The 21606-nt window shown below is 39.8% G+C and overlaps 1 protein-coding gene across 1 annotated transcript in view; it reads left to right on the forward strand.

Moving 5' to 3' along the window:
* Positions 1-21284, forward strand: part of LOC141165534 (solute carrier family 22 member 4-like) — a 135386-nt gene extending 114102 nt beyond the window's left edge. The window contains exons 8-10 of the mRNA XM_073651207.1: positions 1590-1772; positions 4566-4701; positions 20619-21284. Of these exons, the coding sequence (XP_073507308.1) occupies positions 1590-1772; positions 4566-4701; positions 20619-20709 (410 nt within the window). The 3' untranslated portion in view covers positions 20710-21284. The remainder of the gene's footprint in view (positions 1-1589; positions 1773-4565; positions 4702-20618) is intronic.
* Positions 21285-21606: the final 322 nt, after the last annotated feature.

The raw sequence follows: 21606 nt of genomic DNA on the forward strand, positions 1-21606 counted from the left end.
ATTTCTCTTATAAGATATATTATGAAGTTGCTTATTTTCCTGTGTACTTTTTATTTATGAAATGAAAATAAAAACGATGGTTACTCTTTATTAACCCGTGCCGCAAAGACAGAATAGAGAAAAAATCCAAATATCAGAATTATGATTTTTCAATTGCAATTTACCACATCCCCTTTAACAAATGCAATAAAAGGGGACAAAATGTAATATATACCACAAATTGGTATCAATAAAAATGTCAGGTCGCTATGTAAAAACATTACACGTCTCAGAAACTGGTGACACAAAACAATTTTTTTTCTTACAAATTTCTGATTCCTTTTCATCATTCAAATAAAAGCAAAAATATGCAAGTTTGGTATTAATGTAATTGTACTGACCTGGAGAAACAAGCTTTCTCATCATTTTACTGAACACTGTAACGGCAAAATACAAAAGAACTATGGCAGAATTGCATTCTTTTTAGAATTTCACTGCACTTACATTATTTTCAGTATATTATTTGTTAAAATGAATGGTTTAATTCAAAGCTACAACTCGTTCTGCAAAAAATAAGCCCTCCTACGGCTATGAAAAATAAAAATTTATGGTTTTTAGAAGAAAGGGTAAAAATATTAAAGGCTCAAAAAACAAGAATTGTCTATAACAGATACTGTAACAGTATTAAAGGGCTGAATGATACTGGATTTCTTATTATTTGATTTTTTTGAGCATAATTGACAATGACGTTCTTTTCTGGATTTTCTTTATGATTTGATATAAAACTTTTCATGTCTTTGTAAATGTATTCATATTTGAACTACTTAATCAAAAGATTTAAAAAAGGGCTGGATTCCTTTTTCAGAACTAATTGCATCATGGGTTATAAATTATCCAGTGATAGATATTGTATACTTGATTGAGAAAGGTGTCTTGTTCCAACCCATGTATCTATGTAAAATGGATTAGATTATTGTGTTCTGCAGTTTTTTCTACGTAGACCATAAGTCCATTTGGAAAATCAATTGTCTGCACTTGCACTTTAGGTTAGGGAACCTACCCGTCAATTCATGCTGCCCAAACCACTGGCCTCATGAATCAGATGGATGTACGATTGCAGCCAGGTATATTTTTCTTTGAAATGTGCTGACATTTCAGAGAAAACATGGTTTTAAGATCCAGCCAGGAACAATAAGCAGTGATGAAGCTAGCTTGCAGCTGTATTCTTCCGACCTCGATCCAGATGATTGACAGGTCTCTCCTGATTTCACACTTAGAAGAGAGACCTGTCAATCACCTGGAGCAGGGCAGAGAGAATCTGCCACTGGACTAGTTTAATCTATCCCTATGTTCCAGATCTGTAATCTATGTTTTTGCTGCAATACTGCAGTGTTTCAGAGTAAAAACATACCTAGCTGCAATTGTGCAGCCAGAATCTGATTCATGTTGACAGGTCTTCTTTAATATTGCTCATTGTGATGTCTGTTGCACAGCATCCTGACTGAAATATGGCCATCTGAACAATGCCTTAGTTGTGGTGTGGCACCTTCATGTCCTATGTTATGATACACTATTAGTAATATACATCATTTCATTATATGTCTTTTCAGATCTCCACATTTTGTCGACTTTTATGGTGATGGTAGGAAAATTTGGAGTTACAGCTGCTTTCTCCATGGCGTATGTATACACAGCTGAACTTTACCCTACAGTCATACGAAATATGGGTGTTGGTATTGGTTCTATGTCTTCTCGTGTCGGAAGCGTCATCTCTCCATACTTTGTTTACCTTGGTAAGATTATTATAGAAATTCTAAATGTAAATGCTTCATGTTGTATGAGCAAGTTCCACCTTCGTTATCTGTTAAAAGCAAGGGCCAGCTATGCTCATCACACCAACCATATTAGTTGTTGTGCTGCCATGCTTACATATACTACTAAGCAAGTAGAAAACAGTACCATCTGAGGAGGACTTGAACTCTAGTGCCACTTATTGGAAGTAGCAATCCTGAAAGTGAATGTTGACCCTTTAACAAGCCTTCCACGTGACTTAAGATAAAAACCAGTCTATTTGCAGACACGTGTTTCAGGGTATTTGCCCTTCATCAGAACTACACAAGAGGCCTGATTTCGCTGAATGAAATGCAGGGCTGTGGAGTCGGTAAGCCAAACCTCAGACTCCTCAATCTCCATGCCACCGACTCCACAACTCCCTCATACATGGCTCATGTTTAAGTGATAAATTTACTGTAGCACAGATTCATCTCCGCTAAAAGTCTAGACCCTTAGATCAGGAATAGGACAGACATTTATAGGACATTTCATAACTTTCCCAAATTCTTCTGAAAAAATATTCCCCACAAACTGCATTGAATTACTGTACCCAATTTATTATATATTTTAGGAGTCGGAGTCGGTCCATTTTATACCGACTCCGAATCCACCAAAACGGGTTCCGACTCCGACTTCACAGTCCTGATGAGATGTACAGTTACAAGTCTAAATTCACATGCAGCAAGATAGATTATCGTACTGCTTTATCTATTGCCAATTTTTGGTGACAGATTATACCCAGTGCAATACTTTGATTTTTTTCAGGTCCATTTATAGTCATTCTGTTTGTGTTTCTATATGACCCCTGTACTGGAAATTACCTGGGGTGCCTTCACAGACAGTGTTTGTTTTTAAACCAGTTATCTACAAAAGTTCAAATCACCCCCCTTTTGCTCTAATGAAAATATAACAGTTAAAAAAATACACATATTTGGTATCCTTGTGTTCAGAAATGTCAATAAAATGCAATAAGAGGCGATCAAAACATCATTTCTGCCTCAAAATAATATCAATAACAACAACAGCTCATAAGCCCTCACCCAGCCCCAGATCCCCAAAAGTGGAGACATTACGAGTCTCGGAAAATGTTGAAAAGCACAAAAACTTTTTTTCATACAAATCTTGGAAGCTTTTTTACCACTTAAATTTTAAAAAAACTATACATGTTTGGTATTACTGGGCAGCACGGTGGCTCAGTAGTTAGTACTGCAGGCTTGCAGCACTGGGGTCCTGGGTTCAAATCCCACCAAGGACAACATCTGCAAGGAGTTTGTATGTTCTCCCAGTGTTTACATGGGTTTCCTCCCACTCCAAAGACATACTGATATAGGGAATGTAGATTGTGAGCCCCTAATGTGGACAGTAATGATGATGTCTGTAAAGTGCTGTGGAATTAATGGCACAATATAAATGAGTAAAATAAATAAATATCTGCTTACTTGTACTGTCCTTGGCACTCATATTGCCAGATCATTTTTACCATATAGTGAACATGGTAGATAAAAAAAAAACAATTGTGGTGTGGAATTGCACTTTTTTTTGCAATTTGACCTCACTTGGAATTTTTTTCCTATTTTCCAGTACACTATAAAGTAAAATCAATGGTGTCATTCAAAAGTACAACTCGTCCCTGAAAAAAACAAGGCCTCTTATGGCTATATTGATGGAAAAATAAAAAAGTTATAGCTCTTGGATGAAGGGGAAGACAAAATGAAAACGGAAAATGGCCATGGCGTAAAGGGGTTAAAAGGGCATTACAGTACAGCCGCAAGTCCAGACTGTAGTAGTCAAAAGGCCATAAAATAGTTTGGCTACTAAGAGCACAGAAAGATTACAGGAAAGTCATAGTTTGAGTCCACTGAGTTTGTGAGTTCAGTATATTTATTACCATAGAGCCTGCCCCTCTCTCCAGTGACTGATAGACTGCTGTGTAAGGCTAGGTCCCCCCCGATGACTTTTCGGTGAGTTTTTTACAAACTCACCAAAAGCTCATTGTGAGAACGTAGCCTAAAGACTGTGAGTCACTGCCCTAAGGGATTTGAGGAAATTGGAGAGACACGGAGGAAGTGCTCTTTTCATGAATACACTGGACTCTTAAACCCCAGACCCCCAGTATTATTTCAGCGCTCCTACTAGCCGAGTGGCTCAGCATTTTTGGTGTCCTTTTGTCTTTTAGGAGATCTGTTGCTGTATCATGCTGCTCTTACAAAGGCCAATATATTAATTTCATAGATCCCCTGTCCCTGTACTACACTCACTCTTCAGATATGTATGCAATTCGTAGGAAGTTGTAGAATTTCTAAAAAGGCACAGAATGATTTGGTTCCAATCCATGTTTTCTAAACTATTTCTCTTTCTCCTGTCATCCATCCCTACAGTTTTGCTGTCATCATGGCAAAACAAAAAACATCATTGGATCGCACGATGTCCATATATTCTAAAAAGGAGCATCAGATTGAAAAAGTCAATTTGGATACCATAGTTATATTCATAGTGACATCCAAAACTGAGAAAGTTCTGCTCCTCAGCCTTACACACATTGCAGATTTGTATCAGTATTTTGCCAAAATAAGTAGTAGATGCCAGAATAGAGTGTTTCCATCACATCTCCCTGGGTTTAGGGTCCAGCCCTGGTTTTGTCTTTATAACACTGATGTAAAATACTGAAGAGATCTGTAATATGTTATTATGCAAAGTGTTGCTTCTAGGTTAGTGAATAAACTATGAGACACGCTGTTTCTTGTTTTACCTAGGTGCCTATAACCGGCTGCTGCCTTACATCCTCATGGGAAGCTTGACTGTAATTATGGGAGTTCTTGTGTTGTTCTTCCCAGAAACTCTTGGAAGACCTCTACCTGAAACTTTGGATCACACACCTAACGTAAACGGGTAAAAAAAAACAACTCTTTATAACATGTCAGTAAGCATCTGGACCCAATGACATCCATTAGTATCTTGTGACTTTCCGTCAAAATAAATGTTTGATGTACGCTTACATTAAGCTGGATTTATGCTAAGTCCAATGACATATTGAATGTATTGTCCATAGCACCCAGCTAGATTCCAGTTATGGTTTTCCTTTATTGACACAGACACTGTATGGTGTTTCTAGCTGGCCACCAAATTACGCCAATCATTCTCCACTATATTCATCCCCATCTGCAGTACATCGCTCTCCTCAGCACCACCCTGCAGAACATCACTCCTCTTGGCACCTGTGTTCCCCATATTGCAGTACCTTGCTTCAATAAGCCCCATTCCATCTGAGTTCCATCCTGCAGTAGGTATCTCCTATCTACCTCATCCTGTAGTGCATTGCTCCTCTCACATACATGAATTGTTGATGCAGATGGGACTCCTGGTACTCCTGACAGCAGAACTAATCAGGAGTGCCATGCACAGCTAGAGAGAGCATGGATCTCGCTCCTAACTCATTCATGCATGATCCCCACAACAGCATTTGAGACAAAGCGGGGGACAGCAGGGATTGTATGTGCGTAACCCAACTTGTTCTGTATCGCTGAGCGTACGGGAAAGGAATTGGGGATCACTCATAGAACTTCAGCACCACCCATAAACTTACACCAGCAATAACATTATACATACTTCACTGTCCAGTTCAGAAAACTGCACAGAAAAAGGCAGCCTTACTTATCAACACTACAGGATGCAGAAGACCCCCATGATGAAGCCGGTAGCAGCACAGGTGCAAAATACTGATGAAACAACCACTGACAAACCTATTATTGATGAAGGGGGTGGTTGTTTAGTATTATGAATGAGGCTTATTACATATGAGGCTTGCATAGGGTGCCAGTCACACAGACACGAGTAATGCAGAGTGGCTGGCATAAGCCACGTTCACACGTTCAGTATTTGGTCAGTTTTTGACCTCAATATTTGTAAGCGAAAACCAGAGGTGGGTGATAAATACAAAAGTGGTGACATGTTTCTATTATACTTTTACTTTACTGTTTCACTCCTGGTTTCAGCTTACAAATACTGAGGTAAAAAACTGACCGAATACTGAACGTGTGAACATGGCCCTACATCAATTAGTGACACCCATACTATTAGATCAGGCAGGCTCCCCAGCACTATATAAGTGGTCACAGAAAAAAAAGGCAGCCTAAGGGTATGTGCCCACGTAGCATTTTTCAAGTGGATATGCTGCGGAATTTCTGCAGCGTAAACGCTTGTGAAACGCTAGGTAATCCGCACCACATGGTCCGCAATGTGATTACGCAAAATTAATGCCCATGCTGTGGATTTTTCCGCAGTGTTTTTGATGCGCGGAAAAATCCACAGCATGTCCATTAATTTTGCGTTTCCGCAAGCGGAATTGCCTTTGCAATGCAATAAAAAACGCAAGGCAATTCCGCATGTGGAAATCGCTCGATAAACGCACGATAAACGCGTGCAGAATTCCGCATGCGTTTTTCCGGGAGAGGACATGCAGAAATGAAGCAGAAAATTTCTGCTTCATTTCCGCAGCGTGGGCACATAGCCTAAGTCCGTGTTGCATGTACATGTTGTTTCTGTTTTTGTTCACAGATACCACACGTATCCAACTATAATCTATGGTGCTATTCACATGTCCACTTTTTCCAGCACCATGGATGAAAAGGTCCAATACAAGTCTTTGGGTCCATGAAAACCATGTACAGAACACGGATGGCATCAGTGTGCCATCCTTGTGCTGTACGTATTTAATATTGCAAAGTATGAGAGAAGTTTTGTCATTAATTTATCCATCCATGAAAATCATGGCTGACACACTGATGGTAAAAATGGACAAACGAACCATACACTGATGACACACTGATGGTAAAAATGAAACACAGACCATACACTGATGACACACTGATGGTTAAAATAGAAACACGGATCATATACTGATGACACACTGATGGTAAAAATGGAAACACGGACCATACACTGGTGACAAACTGATGGTAAGAATGGAAACACAGACCATACACTGATGACGCACTGATGGTAAAAATGTAAACACGGATCATACACTGATGACACACTGATGGTAAAAATGGACAAACGAACCATACACTGATGACACACTGATGGTAAAAATGAAACACAGACCATACACTGATGACACACTGATGGTTAAAATAGAAACACGGATCATATACTGATGACACACTGATGGTAAAAATGGAAACACGGACCATACACTGGTGACAAACTGATGGTAAGAATGGAAACACAGACCATACACTGATGACGCACTGATGGTAAAAATGTAAACACGGATCATACACTGATGACACACTGATGGTAAAAATGTAAAAACAGACCATACACTGATGACACACTGATGGTAAGAATGGAAACACAGACCATACACTGATGACACACTGATGGTAAAAATGTAAAAACAGACCATACACTGATGACACACTGATGGTAAGAATGGAAACACGGACCATACACTGATGACACACTAATGGTAAAAATAGAAACACGGACCATACACTGATGACACACTGATGGTAAAAATGGAAACACAGACCATACACTGATGACACACTGATGGTAAGAATGGAAACACGGACCATACACTGATGACACACTGATGGTAAAAATGAAAACACGGATCATACACTGATGACACACTGATGGTAAAAATGTAAAAACAGACCATACACTGATGACACACTGATGGTAAGAATGGAAACACAGACCATACACTGATGACACACTGATGGTAAAAATGTAAAAACAGACCATACACTGATGACACACTGATGGTAAGAATGGAAACACGGACCATACACTGATGACACACTAATGGTAAAAATAGAAACACGGACCATACACTGATGACACACTGATGGTAAAAATGGAAACACAGACCATACACTGATGACACACTGATGGTAAGAATGGAAACACGGACCATACACTGATGACACACTAATGGTAAAAATAGAAACACGGACCATACACTGATGACACACTGATGGTAAGAATGGAAACACGGACCATACACTGATGGTAAAAATGGAAACACGGACCATACACTGATGACACACTGATGGTACGAATGGAAACACGGACCATACACTGATGACACACTGATGGTAAAAATGGAAACACAGACCATACACTGATGACACACTGATGGTAAAAATGGAAACACAGACCATACACTGATGACACACTGATGGTAAAAATGGAAACACAGACCATACACTGATGACACACTGATGGTAAAAATGGAAACACGGACCATACACTGATGACACACTGATGGTAAAAATGGAAACACAGACCATACACTGATGACACACTGATGGTAAAAATGGAAACACGGACCATACACTGATGACACACTGATGGTAAAAATGGAAACACGGACCATACACTGATGACACACTGATGGTAAAAATGGAAACACGGACCATACACTGATGACACACTGATGGTAAAAATGGACAAACGAACCATACACTGATGACACACTGATGGTAAAAATGAAACACAGACCATACACTGATGACACACTGATGGTTAAAATAGAAACACGGATCATATACTGATGACACACTGATGGTAAAAATGGAAACACGGACCATACACTGGTGACAAACTGATGGTAAGAATGGAAACACAGACCATACACTGATGACGCACTGATGGTAAAAATGTAAACACAGACCATACACTGATGACACACTGATGGTAAGAATGGAAACACAGACCATACACTGATGACACACTGATGGTAAAAATGTAAAAACAGACCATACACTGATGACACACTGATGGTAAGAATGGAAACACGGACCATACACTGATGACACACTAATGGTAAAAATGTAAACACGGATCATACACTGATGACACACTGATGGTAAAAATGGAAACACGGACCATACACTGATGACACACTGATGGTAAAAATGGAAACACAGACCATACACTGATGACACACTGATGGTAAAAATGGAAACACGGACCATACACTGATGACACACTGATGGTAAAAATGGAAACACGGACCATACACTGATGACACACTGATGGTAAAAATGGAAACACGGACCATACACTGATGACACACTGATGGTAAAAATGGACAAACGAACCATACACTGATGACACACTGATGGTAAAAATGGACAAATGAACCATACACTGATGACACACTGATGGTAAAAATGGACAAACGAACCATACACTGATGACACACTGATGGTAAAAATGGAAACACAGACCATACACTGATGACACACTAATGGTAAAAATAGAAACACAGACCATACACTGATGACACACTGATGGTAAGAATGGAAACACAGACCATACACTGATGACACACTAATGGTAAAAATGGAAACACGGATCATACACTGATGACACACTAATGGTAAAAATAGAAACACGGACCATACACTGATGACACACTGATGGTAAAAATGGAAACACAGACCATACACTGATGACACACTGATGGTAAGAATGGAAACACGGACCATACACTGATGACACACTAATGGTAAAAATAGAAACACGGACCATACACTGATGACACACTGATGGTAAGAATGGAAACACGGACCATACACTGATGACACACTGATGGTAAAAATGGAAACATGGACCATACACTGATGGTAAGAATGGAAACACAGACCATACACTGATGACACACTGATGGTAAAAATGGAAACACGGATCATACACTGATGACACACTGATGGTAAAAATGGAAACACGGACCATACACTGATGACACACTAATGGTAAAAATGGAAACACGGATCATACACTGATGACACACTGATGGTAAAAATGGAAACACAGACCATACACTGATGACACACTGATGGTAAAAATGGAAACACAGACCATACACTGATGGTAAGAATGGAAACACGGACCATACACTGATGACACACTAATGGTAAAAATAGAAACACAGACCATACACTGATGGTAAGAATGGAAACACAGACCATACACTGATGACACACTGATGGTAAAAATGGAAACACGGATCATACACTGATGACACACTGATGGTAAAAATGGAAACACGGACCATACACTGATGACACACTAATGGTAAAAATGGAAACACGGACCATACACTGATGACACACTGATGGTAAAAATGGACAAACGAACCATACACTGATGACACACTGATGGTAAAAATGGACAAACGAACCATACACTGATGACACACTGATGGTAAAAATGGAAACACGGACCATACACTGATGACACACTGATGGTAAAAATGGAAACACAGACCATACACTGATGACACACTGATGGTAAAAATGGAAACACAGACCATACACTGATGACACACTGATGGTAAAAATGGAAACACAGACCATACACTGATGACACACTGATGGTAAAAATGGAAACACGGACCATACACTGATGACACACTGATGGTAAAAATGGAAACACGGACCATACACTGATGACACACTGATGGTAAAAATGGAAACACGGACCATACACTGATGACACACTGATGGTAAAAATGGACAAACGAACCGTACACTGATGACACACTGATGGTAAAAATGGACAAATGAACCATACACTGATGACACACTGATGATAAAAATGGAAACACGGACCATACACTGATGACACACTGATGGTAAAAATGGAAACACGGACCATACACTGATGACACACTGATGGTAAAAATGGAAACACAGACCATACACTGATGACACACTGATGGTAAAAATGGAAACACAGACCATACACTGATGACACACTGATGGTAAAAATGGAAACACAGACCATACACTGATGACACACTGATGGTAAGAATGGAAACACAGACCATACACTGATGACACACTGATGGTAAAAATGTAAACACAGACCATACACTGATGACACACTGATGGTAAGAATGGAAACACGGACCATACACTGATGACACACTAATGGTAAAAATAGAAACACGGACCATACACTGATGACACACTGATGGTAAAAATGGAAACACAGACCATACACTGATGACACACTGATGGTAAGAATGGAAACACGGACCATACACTGATGACACACTAATGGTAAGAATGGAAACACGGACCATACACTGATGACACACTGATGGTAAAAATGGAAACATGGACCATACACTGATGACACTCTGATGATCACAATGGAAACACGGACCATACATTGATGACACACTGATGGTAAAAATGGAAACACGAACCATACACTGATGACACACTGATGGTAAAAATGGAAACATGGACCATACACTGATGACACTCTGATGATCACAATGGAAACACGGACCATACACTGATGACACACTGATGGTCCGAATGGAAACACGGACCATACACTGATGACACACTGATGGTAAATATAGAAACACGGACCATACACTGATGACACACTGATGGCAAAAATGGAAACATGGACCATACACTGATGACACACTAATGGTAAAAATAGAAACACAGACCATACACTGATGGTAAGAATGGAAACACAGACCATACACTGATGACACACTGATGGTAAAAATGGAAACATGGACCATACACTGATGACACACTGATGGTCCGAATGGAAACACGGACCATACACTGATGACACACTGATGGTAAATATAGAAACACGGACCATACACTGATGACACACTGATGGCAAAAATGGAAACATGGACCATACACTGATGACACACTAATGGTAAAAATAGAAACACAGACCATACACTGATGGTAAGAATGGAAACACAGACCATACACTGATGACACACTGATGGTAAAAATGGAAACACGGATCATACACTGATGACACACTGATGGTAAAAATGGAAACACGGACCATACACTGACACACTAATGGTAAAAATGGAAACACGGATCATACACTGATGACACACTGATGGTAAAAATGGAAACAAGGACCATACACTGATGACACACTGATGGTAAGAATGGAAACACAGACCATACACTGATGACACACTGATGGTAAAAATGGAAACACAGACCATACACTGATGACACACTGATGGTAAAAATGGAAACACGGACCATACACTGATGACACACTAATGGTAAAAATAGAAACACGGACCATACACTGATGACACACTGATGGTAAGAATGGAAACACGGACCATACACTGATGACACACTGATGGTAAAAATGGAAACACGGACTATACACTGATGACACACTGATGGTAAGAATGGAAACACGGACCATACACTGATGGTAAAAATGGAAACACAGACCATACACTGATGGTAAGAATGGAAACACGGACCATACACTGATGACACACTGATGGTAAGAATGGAAACACGGACCATACACTGATGACACACTGATGGTAAAAATGGAAACATGGACCATACACTGATGACACACTGATGGTCCGAATGGAAACACGGACCATACACTGATGACACACTGATGGTAAATATAGAAACACGGACCATACACTGATGACACACTGATGGTAAAAATGGAAACATGGACCATACACTGATGACACACTGATGGTAAGAATGGAAACACGGACCATACACTGATGACACACTGATGGTAAAAATGGAAACATGGACCATACACTGATGACACACTGATGGTAAAAATGGAAACACGGACCATACACTGATGACACACTGATGGTACGAATGGAAACACGGACCATACACTGATGACACACTGATGGTAAAAATGGAAACACAGACCATACACTGATGACACACTGATGGTAAATATAGAAACACGGACCATACACTGATAACACACTGATGGTAAAAATGGAAACACAGACCATACACTGATGACACACTGATGGTAAATATAGAAACACGGACCATACACTGATAACACACTGATGGTAAAAATGGAAACACGGACCATACACTGATGACACACTGATGGTAAGAATGGAAACACGGACCATACACTGATGACACACTGATGGTAAAAATGAAAACACGGATCATACACTGATGACACACTGATGGTAAAAATGTAAAAACAGACCATACACTGATGACACACTGATGGTAAGAATGGAAACACAGACCATACACTGATGACACACTGATGGTAAAAATGTAAAAACAGACCATACACTGATGACACACTGATGGTAAGAATGGAAACACGGACCATACACTGATGACACACTAATGGTAAAAATAGAAACACGGACCATACACTGATGACACACTGATGGTAAAAATGGAAACACAGACCATACACTGATGACACACTGATGGTAAGAATGGAAACACGGACCATACACTGATGACACACTAATGGTAAAAATAGAAACACGGACCATACACTGATGACACACTGATGGTAAGAATGGAAACACGGACCATACACTGATGGTAAAAATGGAAACACGGACCATACACTGATGACACACTGATGGTACGAATGGAAACACGGACCATACACTGATGACACACTGATGGTAAAAATGGAAACACAGACCATACACTGATGACACACTGATGGTAAAAATGGAAACACAGACCATACACTGATGACACACTGATGGTAAAAATGGAAACACAGACCATACACTGATGACACACTGATGGTAAAAATGGAAACACGGACCATACACTGATGACACACTGATGGTAAAAATGGAAACACAGACCATACACTGATGACACACTGATGGTAAAAATGGAAACACGGACCATACACTGATGACACACTGATGGTAAAAATGGAAACACGGACCATACACTGATGACACACTGATGGTAAAAATGGAAACACGGACCATACACTGATGACACACTGATGGTAAAAATGGACAAACGAACCATACACTGATGACACACTGATGGTAAAAATGAAACACAGACCATACACTGATGACACACTGATGGTTAAAATAGAAACACGGATCATATACTGATGACACACTGATGGTAAAAATGGAAACACGGACCATACACTGGTGACAAACTGATGGTAAGAATGGAAACACAGACCATACACTGATGACGCACTGATGGTAAAAATGTAAACACAGACCATACACTGATGACACACTGATGGTAAGAATGGAAACACAGACCATACACTGATGACACACTGATGGTAAAAATGTAAAAACAGACCATACACTGATGACACACTGATGGTAAGAATGGAAACACGGACCATACACTGATGACACACTAATGGTAAAAATGTAAACACGGATCATACACTGATGACACACTGATGGTAAAAATGGAAACACGGACCATACACTGATGACACACTGATGGTAAAAATGGAAACACAGACCATACACTGATGACACACTGATGGTAAAAATGGAAACACGGACCATACACTGATGACACACTGATGGTAAAAATGGAAACACGGACCATACACTGATGACACACTGATGGTAAAAATGGAAACACGGACCATACACTGATGACACACTGATGGTAAAAATGGACAAACGAACCATACACTGATGACACACTGATGGTAAAAATGGACAAATGAACCATACACTGATGACACACTGATGGTAAAAATGGACAAACGAACCATACACTGATGACACACTGATGGTAAAAATGGAAACACAGACCATACACTGATGACACACTAATGGTAAAAATAGAAACACAGACCATACACTGATGACACACTGATGGTAAGAATGGAAACACAGACCATACACTGATGACACACTAATGGTAAAAATGGAAACACGGATCATACACTGATGACACACTAATGGTAAAAATAGAAACACGGACCATACACTGATGACACACTGATGGTAAAAATGGAAACACAGACCATACACTGATGACACACTGATGGTAAGAATGGAAACACGGACCATACACTGATGACACACTAATGGTAAAAATAGAAACACGGACCATACACTGATGACACACTGATGGTAAGAATGGAAACACGGACCATACACTGATGACACACTGATGGTAAAAATGGAAACATGGACCATACACTGATGGTAAGAATGGAAACACAGACCATACACTGATGACACACTGATGGTAAAAATGGAAACACGGATCATACACTGATGACACACTGATGGTAAAAATGGAAACACGGACCATACACTGATGACACACTAATGGTAAAAATGGAAACACGGATCATACACTGATGACACACTGATGGTAAAAATGGAAACACAGACCATACACTGATGACACACTGATGGTAAAAATGGAAACACAGACCATACACTGATGGTAAGAATGGAAACACGGACCATACACTGATGACACACTAATGGTAAAAATAGAAACACAGACCATACACTGATGGTAAGAATGGAAACACAGACCATACACTGATGACACACTGATGGTAAAAATGGAAACACGGATCATACACTGATGACACACTGATGGTAAAAATGGAAACACGGACCATACACTGATGACACACTAATGGTAAAAATGGAAACACGGACCATACACTGATGACACACTGATGGTAAAAATGGACAAACGAACCATACACTGATGACACACTGATGGTAAAAATGGACAAACGAACCATACACTGATGACACACTGATGGTAAAAATGGAAACACGGACCATACACTGATGACACACTGATGGTAAAAATGGAAACACAGACCATACACTGATGACACACTGATGGTAAAAATGGAAACACAGACCATACACTGATGACACACTGATGGTAAAAATGGAAACACAGACCATACACTGATGACACACTGATGGTAAAAATGGAAACACGGACCATACACTGATGACACACTGATGGTAAAAATGGAAACACGGACCATACACTGATGACACACTGATGGTAAAAATGGAAACACGGACCATACACTGATGACACACTGATGGTAAAAATGGACAAACGAACCGTACACTGATGACACACTGATGGTAAAAATGGACAAATGAACCATACACTGATGACACACTGATGATAAAAATGGAAACACGGACCATACACTGATGACACACTGATGGTAAAAATGGAAACACGGACCATACACTGATGACACACTGATGGTAAAAATGGAAACACAGACCATACACTGATGACACACTGATGGTAAAAATGGAAACACAGACCATACACTGATGACACACTGATGGTAAAAATGGAAACACAGACCATACACTGATGACACACTGATGGTAAGAATGGAAACACAGACCATACACTGATGACACACTGATGGTAAAAATGTAAACACAGACCATACACTGATGACACACTGATGGTAAGAATGGAAACACGGACCATACACTGATGACACACTAATGGTAAAAATAGAAACACGGACCATACACTGATGACACACTGATGGTAAAAATGGAAACACAGACCATACACTGATGACACACTGATGGTAAGAATGGAAACACGGACCATACACTGATGACACACTAATGGTAAAAATAGAAACACGGACCATACACTGATGACACACTGATGGTAAGAATGGAAACACGGACCATACACTGATGACACACTGATGGTAAAAATGGAAACATGGACCATACACTGATGACACTCTGATGATCACAATGGAAACACGGACCATACATTGATGACACACTGATGGTAAAAATGGAAACACGAACCATACACTGATGACACACTGATGGTAAAAATGGAAACATGGACCATACACTGATGACACTCTGATGATCACAATGGAAACACGGACCATACACTGATGACACACTGATGGTCCGAATGGAAACACGGACCATACACTGATGACACACTGATGGTAAATATAGAAACACGGACCATACACTGATGACACACTGATGGCAAAAATGGAAACATGGACCATACACTGATGACACACTAATGGTAAAAATAGAAACACAGACCATACACTGATGGTAAGAATGGAAACACAGACCATACACTGATGACACACTGATGGTAAAAATGGAAACATGGACCATACACTGATGACACACTGATGGTCCGAATGGAAACACGGACCATACACTGATGACACACTGATGGTAAATATAGAAACACGGACCATACACTGATGACACACTGATGGCAAAAATGGAAACATGGACCATACACTGATGACACACTAATGGTAAAAATAGAAACACAGACCATACACTGATGGTAAGAATGGAAACACAGACCATACACTGATGACACACTGATGGTAAAAATGGAAACACGGATCATACACTGATGACACACTGATGGTAAAAATGGAAACACGGACCATACACTGACACACTAATGGTAAAAATGGAAACACGGATCATACACTGATGACACACTGATGGTAAAAATGGAAACAAGGACCATACACTGATGACACACTGATGGTAAGAATGGAAACACAGACCATACACTGATGACACACTGATGGTAAAAATGGAAACACAGACCATACACTGATGACACACTGATGGTAAAAATGGAAACACGGACCATACACTGATGACACACTAATGGTAAAAATAGAAACACGGACCATACACTGATGACACACTGATGGTAAGAATGGAAACACGGACCATACACTGATGACACACTGATGGTAAAAATGGAAACACGGACTATACACTGATGACACACTAATGGTAAAAATAGAAACACGGACTATACACTGATGACACACTGATGGTAAGAATGGAAACACGGACCATACACTGATGGTAAAAATGGAAACACAGACCATACACTGATGGTAAGAATGGAAACACGGACCATACACTGATGACACACTGATGGTAAGAATGGAAACACGGACCATACACTGATGACACACTGATGGTAAAAATGGAAACATGGACCATACACTGATGACACACTGATGGTCCGAATGGAAACACGGACCATACACTGATGACACACTGATGGTAAATATAGAAACACGGACCATACACTGATGACACACTGATGGTAAAAATGGAAACATGGACCATACACTGATGACACACTGATGGTAAGAATGGAAACACGGACCATACACTGATGACACACTGATGGTAAAAATGGAAACATGGACCATACACTGATGACACACTGATGGTAAAAATGGAAACACGGACCATACACTGATGACACACTGATGGTACGAATGGAAACACGGACCATACACTGATGACACACTGATGGTAAAAATGGAAACACAGACCATACACTGATGACACACTGATGGTAAATATAGAAACACGGACCATACACTGATAACACACTGATGGTAAAAATGGAAACACAGACCATACACTGATGACACACTGATGGTAAATATAGAAACACGGACCATACACTGATAACACACTGATGGTAAAAATGGAAACACGGACCATACACTGATGACACACTGATGGTAAAAATGGAAACATGGACCATACACTGATGACACACTGATGGTAAAAATGAAAACACGGACCATACACTGATGACACACTGATGGTAAAAATGGAAACACAGACCATACACTGATGACACACTGATGGTAAATATAGAAACACGGACCATACACTGATGACACACTGATGGTAAAAATGGAAACACGGACCATACACTGATGACACACTGATGGTAAAAATGGAAACACGGACCATACACTGATGACACACTGATGGTAAAAATGGAAACACGGACCATACACTGATGACACACTGATGGTAAAAATGGAAACACGGACCATACACTGATGACACACTGATGGTAAGAATGGAAACACGGACCATACACTGATGACACACTGATGGTAAGAATGGAAACACGGACCATACACTGATGACACTCTGATGATCACAATGGAAACACGGACCATACACTGATGACACACTGATGGTAAAAATGGAAACATGAACCATACACTGACACACTGATGGTAAGAATGGAAACACGGACCATACACTGATGACACACTGATGGTAAAAATGGAAACATGGACCATACACTGATGACACACTGATGGTAAGAATGGAAACACGGACCATACACTGATGACACACTGATGGTAAGAATGGAATCATGGACCATACACTGATGACACACTGATGGTAAGAATGGAAACACGGACCATACACTGATGACACTCTGATGATCACAATGGAAACACGGACCATACACTGATGACACACTGATGGTAAAAATGGAAACACGAACCATACACTGATGACACACTGATGGTAAGAATGGAAACACGGACCATACACTGATGACACACTAATGGTAAAAATAGAAACACGGACCATACACTGACACACTGATGGTAAAAATGGAAACACGGACCATACACTGATGACACTCTGATGATCACAATGGAAACACGGACCATACACTGATGACACACTGATGGTAAAAATGGAAACATGAACCATACACTGATGACACACTGATGGTAAGAATGGAAACACGGACCATACACTGATGACACACTGATGGTAAAAATGGAAACATGGACCATACACTGATGACACACTGATGGTAAGAATGGAAACACGGACCATACACTGATGACACTCTGATGATCACAATGGAAACACGGACCATACATTGATGACACACTGATGGTAAAAATGGAAACACAGACCATACACTGATGACACTCTGATGATCACAATGGAAACACGGACCATACACTGATGACACACTGATGGTAAAAATGGAAACATGAACCATACACTGATGACACGCTGATGGTAAGAATGGAAACACGGACCATACACTGATGACACTCTGATGATCACAATGGAAACACGGACCATACACTGATGACACACTGATGGTAAAAATGGAAACATTGACCATACGCTGATGACACACTGATGGTAAAAATGGAAACATTGACCATACACTGATGACACACTGATGGTCACAATGGAAACACGGACCATACATACACTGATGGTAAAAATGGAAACACGGACCATACACTGATGACACACTGATGGTAAAAATGGAAACACGGACCATACACTGATGACACACTGATCCAAAACACTGATGACACCTGTACTATTTTTTCACATACGTGTTTAAACACGGATGTGTGAATGAGGCCTTACTTATCAACACCATGCTACAATACCAGTGCAGTACAGGAGGCAGCAGTCCCCCATGATAAAAGCCGTGAACTATGTGGAATGTATGCGCAGCGTCACCAGAGCCTCATCACAGTCCAGATGATAAGCACACATACTATTAGACAGGGCCAGAATAAGCAGATTATTACTCTGCCTATATTGCTAAGGGAAAGTTGAGCACAAATAAAAAATATTTTGCAAAACCCCTTAAAGTCCAACTTCAGACAGCTGTAATGTGGACGTGGCCACACTTTATTGTCTTTATTACAGACTATAATGAATAATTCAAAATTCACCTGAATTAGGGATGTGAAATTAGTGATGCTGTTTCCGTGCATATTTTGATGTGGTTCATCAATGTGCAGATTTTGCCAGGCCACTATTGGGGATAGCCAAATGCAGATTATCCCCATGTGGAATTGGGGCAGTACAAACTGCAAATTCACAGTGGACACCCAATGGTCAGAAATAGCAAAAGATGGATTTATTTTCCCAAGCAAAAAATCCATTGTGTTTTGTGCTGCAAAATGTGCCTAGGTTTATGGAGATGGGTACTTCTTCCCCAGGAAAACATCTGTTTCTCCAGGGTGTGAGACATGGGGGACACAGTGACCAGCTAGCAACTTTCTTCTAAAATGGGGTTGTCTTCATGACTGACTTAGACGGAAAATGTTCATTATCATTCTTACTAAATTATTATTTTTTTTCTTTACAGACTATGTTGCAAAAAGAATACCCATAAAAATCTTTATGAAAATTCAGAGGAATTAAAAAATGGCATCATATTAATGAACACAAAGTTATGATGTTTTGATCCTTGTAATCAGGGTAGCTAATCATGTCTCTTGCTGATTGTACTGCACCTTTAAGAAAGGTAGGCAGTGACAACATGTGTCATTAAAAGAACATCTTCATATTTCCACACTTCTGAAGAGCACAGAGGAGAAGTCTGGGGTCATCAATGAATTCAGAGCGCACAGTAGAGACATGACGCCTGCTATCTACCTATTATCTCTATGTATCCTTTCTGACACAGCTGTGCTGGTAGTTGATACAAAATTTTTATCCAGTTTTTAAGTTTTTTTATGTATATAAATAAGCATGAAGTGATTTTTGATAATAATTTCTGACATTATGGAGTTCTGGTCATTGAGATCATGTTGACATTCAGATATTTTGGACCAATTTTTACCTATACCTAGCTACAGAATCCGGAGAGCAAAAGACCACAATTTCCTTGTTTTCTTGACTCACATGGACTAAAAGATTATTTTTCTTCTATAAAGCCTATATTAGGTTGCAACAAATTGGGACCAAAAAATCAGTTCTATTCATTGAACGATTATCAAACACTTTCTATTTAAATAAAACTTGGCAGCCATGTTTGATGTCTATTTTCTCGCGTAATGGGATTGAAACATTGATTGATGGTTGCTCAATCTTCCTGGCTGAGGTGCTGTCTGAAGGAAAGCAAACTGTTTCCACTGTGTTTTTTGATGTTTTCTGCACCAGTTAGGTATATTAGGTTACTTGTATTTTTTCATTCAGTTTGAGTGTTTTTTTATCCTGTTTTTGATGCTGCGTTTTTTGCCCCTTGTTGCTATGTCATGTTTTAAATAATAGAAGCTGGGGAACAAAATAAGCGCAATAGGGTTTTATTCGGTATAAAAATTAAGTTTCTTAAAAGGATGTGCTAACCTGTG

Source organism: Phyllobates terribilis, unplaced genomic scaffold, assembly GCF_046119375.1.
Source record: "Phyllobates terribilis strain yellow unplaced genomic scaffold, ASM4611937v1 Scaffold_11__3_contigs__length_659146591, whole genome shotgun sequence".
NCBI classification, from domain to species: domain Eukaryota; kingdom Metazoa; phylum Chordata; class Amphibia; order Anura; family Dendrobatidae; genus Phyllobates; species Phyllobates terribilis.